This window comes from Engraulis encrasicolus, chromosome 9 (assembly GCF_034702125.1).
Source record: "Engraulis encrasicolus isolate BLACKSEA-1 chromosome 9, IST_EnEncr_1.0, whole genome shotgun sequence".
In the NCBI taxonomy this organism is placed as follows: domain Eukaryota; kingdom Metazoa; phylum Chordata; class Actinopteri; order Clupeiformes; family Engraulidae; genus Engraulis; species Engraulis encrasicolus.
Genome location: NC_085865.1, coordinates 37,783,960 through 37,788,959, shown reverse-complemented (window position 1 = coordinate 37,788,959; position 5,000 = coordinate 37,783,960). Strand labels below are relative to the sequence as shown.

The window sequence follows — 5,000 nt, the reverse complement described above, 5'->3', positions numbered from 1 at the left end:
AGCCAAGCATGGCAGGACAATTAATTGGAGGAAAAGCAATCAAATCAAACAATTGTAATTGTTAATCCATATTGATCAAGCGCGTAACTAACTACTAATCATTGTTTATCATTATTATTTCGTTTTTTTATTAGTAAAGTTTTTCTTCATAATATGTGCATTGCAATGCTGTATGTGTGAAGGTGCTGCTTCTTAAAAGCGCAGTACCACGTGTTGTCTTGTGTTGTGTCTGTGTGGTCCACTCAGTTAAGTACAATTTTTTGTCCTTGTCAATAAAGGGCCCTTAACTGTGCTTCACAGCGCCTCAGATCATCTCTGCTCACCTCAAGACTTGATATTTTCTGATTCCGTTGAGCACCTGAAGTTTTAAAACTTACACCCACTGAAGCAGCCCCTTTTTCTCAAGCACAATTTCGGGTTTGAAGATGTCTAGCCCTAAATGTGTTAAAATGTTAAATGTGTTCAGAGTCAAACCATACTGGAGATACTACAGACTTGTCTTTATTATGTCTGTAGTATCTCCAGTATGGTTTGACTCTAAAGAAGACGCAGGTGCGTCGAAACGTCAGTCACTTTGTGCACCAAAAAATAAAAAAACCTCTAAAAGTATGCTTTGTGCTCCGGTCATCCCTGGGTCTAGTCACTGAGAAGTAGCCCAGTCTGTCTTCATTCTGTGTTAAAAATGAATCTCCATCAGTATGAGAAAAGACATAGTGATTTAACGTGTTGTCATAGCACAGACCCATCTAATGCAAAGGACAGGAGCACAGCACTTTCCCATAATTCCCAAACCCACTCATCCACACCACTCTTGGAGATGACGTACTGTCAAAGAGATGACACAACAACCTAGTTAGCTCACTCTGATGTAAGACCTGGCACACACACACACACACACACACACACACACACACACACACACACACACACACACACACACACAGAGACACACACACACACACACACACACACACACGTACACTCACACACACACGCACACACACACACACACACACACACACACACACACACACACACTCTCTCTGTCTCACACACACTGGCTCCACACCTCATTATATTGAGTGCAGTGCTTCAGTTTTAATCACTATTTTGATTCTTTTCTCTTGCCCCGAGCAGGGGAGAGGTGTCGTGACTGGGGACGAGGGAGGGGGGGTGGGGCAGTGGGGGGGAAAATAAGGGGATTGGGAGACATAATTATGGATATGAAATCAATTCGTAATCTCGACGCCATCTTGTCAATACGTCGCTACTATGTCGAAATTAAAGTCGGCGGCACGGCAGCATTGATTGCATTGGAGTTACATTTGGGTCGGTCAGCCGGTCGGTTAGGTATGTCGGTTGGTCATCAGGTTTGCCTCTAAATCCATCTCTAAGAGGCTGGCAAGGCTGAGAGGCTTTCAGAGGGGACGGATGCGTACGAGACGTGCGTACGAGGATTTGTCACCGTGGCCGTGCTAGATTAATGGATCATCTGGTCCCCTCCCCTCACTCTCATCACGCAATAAGAGGACAGCAGCAAATGCCACTAGACCTTATGACAAAATAATGCAATGTATCACAGGAGAACTGCAGGGTTTTCCAGCATTTTGTAGTTTTTTTATATGCAAAATATAGCCTTATGCAGTACAATGCATTACAGCGCAGTATTTTTAGATTTTATCATGCAGCTTTTTCGTGTCTAATGACTCCTTTTTGTGTGTGACGGATGGCGACTTAGAGCTGAAACATCAGTAGGCCAGCAAAAATCACATGGTGATAACATGACGTAGCAGTGTTGCACTCCTCTTAAAAGGCTCTCTTGTGTCCAAAATATTGAGTTTGCTGCAACACAAACCCAAACTTCTACATTTTGCAGAGTTGAAATTAACATTCCTCTACTTGGGGCTGCTCTCTAAGTGTATTGGGTTTGTGTTGAACATTAAGCTGATAGCAACACAAGCTGAATAGGAGCCACCCTCGTGAATTATTATGTGGCACTCAGGTCATTCTCCTCTCTTTTCTCTCGCTCTTCATGCGAGTTCATTTGCAGAAAGATGTGTGGAGATGCACAGGGGTCTCTCCACAGGGTGTAGTCTAACTATCTATGTGTTTATTTATATATTATTGGTGCTTTCCTCACACATTTTCAGTTAGGTTTTTTTTTTTCAGTTTTCTTTTCTCCCCACTTTTCGTTCACTGCTCTCAAAAGTAGCCTATCTAATTCATTTATCCAGACGTGTGACAAATTTCAAATATCTGATTACGAAGGCAACGGGGAGCTCTCTGGGGAGTTTGTTTTTTGATGGGTTTAAACAAACCCCCGTGCGTGTGCGTGTGTGTGTGCGTGTGTGTGTGCGCGCGTGTGCGTCTGGCTGGCTGCATACCAATGATGTGGAGCCCGAGCTTTCAGAGTCATTTAAGGCTCCACGCTAAGCGAGAGAGACTGCGGAAATGTCAATTACGACACATCCTTGGGCAAAATTAGTCTGCAAATGCTTCCATGCCGTTCACGTTTCACGTCTGAGTACTGAGTACTCGCACAACATCATTTAGAAGTTTATTAAAGCACGATTGCTCATAGTTGCCCAAGTTTTTGTTTTGTTTTTGTTTTGTATACATGTGTTGTTTTTTCAAGCAGAATATGAGTCCTTGGCAGACTTTTTTATGTCTCCAGCCAACTTTTTAAAATCTAAATCAAATTAAGGAGCAGTATTAACGTTCTATTCAGCAAGATGTCCTGTAGATAACATAGCTGTGGTAAGCATTTCAATAATGAACAATCTTGTGACCTTTTCATCCATTCCAATCAACATAGCGTGTTTGTTGAATATTATCAGCTAAACTTCCTCTTTTTTTTCTTTTTGATCAGTCACAGAGTTCTATCTGAGAGAGGATGAGAAGCATTACTGATCATTGTCTCAGCTCTCTGATGTTTGACTCCCCCTAGTGGTCAAAGCTTAATAGTGTAGTCTGTATCCCACCCAAAAAAAGCAGCTTCAGATTGTATTGAAAAAAATCAGACAGTTCTATTTCGACAAACAACGCCACAGTAATATTATTTATATATTTTGGAGATGAGTGGAGTTGAAAGCAAAATATTTTTTTTTTAAATGGTGGTACTCTTCATGACCTTTATGACTACTGTGCCTTCTAAAATAAAAACATGACTCCAGACTAACTGAACCAAACTGAACATCCTGGGGGGGTGTTTATATTTGTGGTTTTCCCTCTCCCCTTTTCATGAAAAGCATCTCTGTGCTGTGAAACACCCACCACCAGATGGAGAGTTTTTCTTCTGTGTCCAGGGGAGGCCTGGAATTTCAAACAATAGTTTTGGGGTCAGTTCTCCTCAGATGGGTGATCGATCCGGGCCAGAGCCTGGGGGATGAGGATGGGGGAGTGGGGCGTAGAGCTGGGGGAATAAACACGACTCACTTCCACTTTCAAACTGGTCACACACACACACACACATGGACACACACACATGGACACGCACGCGCGCACGCACACACGCACGCACGCATGCACACACACACACACACACACACACACACACACACAAACACCCACACACACACACACACACACACACACACACACACACACACACACACACACACACAAACACCCACACACACACACACACTCACACACACGCACATTCAAACACTCGCACATACTTGAGGGACTGTCACCTGCTGGAAGCAGCTCATCTCCCTGGGGACTAGCAATTACAGTGTGGGTGGCATTGTTTGTTTTACGCTTTCAAAGGAAATGATTACGCTGTCATTTTAAAAATAACTCTATTTTTTCTCTTCGTCTTCGTCTCCCTTCTTTTTCTCTCCTCCGTTTTTCTCTCTTTCTGCCTCCAGGAGCAGTTTGAGTTTGCCCTGACTGCGGTGGCAGAGGAGGTGAACGCCATCCTGAAAGCTCTTCCACAGTGAGGGCTGAGACCTGACCACACGACAGGAGAGGAGAGGAGACAAGACTCTCTACAGAACACTCTCTCTCTCTCTCTACAGACCACTCTCTCTCTCTCTCTCTCTCTCTCTCTCTCTCTCTCTCTCTCTCTCTCTCTCTCTCTCTCTCTCTACAGACCTCTCTCTCTATCTGGGCTACTCTTTCTCTATATATATATCTGACGGTTTCTTTCCCAGTGTCTCTCTCTCTCTCACTCTCTCTTTCTCTCTATCTGGAAGCCTCTCCCTCCCCTGCTTCTCCTGCACGTAGCCCTTTCTCAAGAGGACCCCCCTCCTCCGCTCTACCCCCCTCCCCTCCCCTCCCCTCCTCTTCTGTCTCTCACTCCTTTTGAAGATGGATGCACCTGCCCTTTCCCTTCATCTCTTTCTGCTAGCCTTCTCACCACTCACCTCCCACCCTCCACTCCTCCACTTCTCCCCTCCTCCCCTCCTCCCCTCCTCTCCTCCTCCCCTCCTCTCCTCTACACTCCTCTCCTCTCCTGCTTTTTCTCTGCCTTTGTAAATATAAAGTCCTTACCTCTCCTTTGCAGTACTCTTCTACCACTTTCTTACTCCACCCCCCCCCCACACCTCAATCTCCTGCCTGCCCACCTCCTCCCTCCTCCCACCTTCACCGCCCCCGCCTCCTTCATCTTGCTTTGTATAAACACAAAATGCATCATCCACTTTTCTCTCTGTCTCTGCCTCTGTCTCTCTCTCTCTCTCTCTCTCTCTCTCTCTCTCTCTCTCTCTCTCTCTCTCTCTCTCTCTCTCTCTCTCTCTCTCTCTCTCTCTCTCTCTCTCTCTCTTTCTTTCCCCCCCCCTCTCTCTCTTCCATCTTTTTTCCACGTCCACTATTAGTGGCTATTCGGAATAATTCTTCCTGCTCTTCCTCCTCCCTTCTTTCTTCAAACACTTTTTGTGAATGTGTGCCTCTGTCAGCATCTTCATAAATGTGTTGTACTCTACTACTAGACTAATGTTTTTAGAAATAAAAAAAAAACTCCCTGTGGTGGTAGAAATTTGAAATATATACAGTAT

At 44.7% G+C, this 5,000-nt stretch overlaps 1 protein-coding gene across 1 annotated transcript in view; it reads left to right on the top strand.

Annotated features, from left to right (window-relative positions):
* Positions 1 to 3,961, top strand: part of ptprn2 (protein tyrosine phosphatase receptor type N2) — a gene marked incomplete at its 5' end in the record, with an annotated part of 307,452 nt that extends 303,491 nt beyond the window's left edge. The window contains one exon of the mRNA XM_063206294.1: positions 3,873 to 3,961. Coding sequence (XP_063062364.1) covers positions 3,873 to 3,944 — 72 coding nt within the window. The remainder of the gene's footprint in view (positions 1 to 3,872) is intronic.
* Positions 3,962 to 5,000: the final 1,039 nt, after the last annotated feature.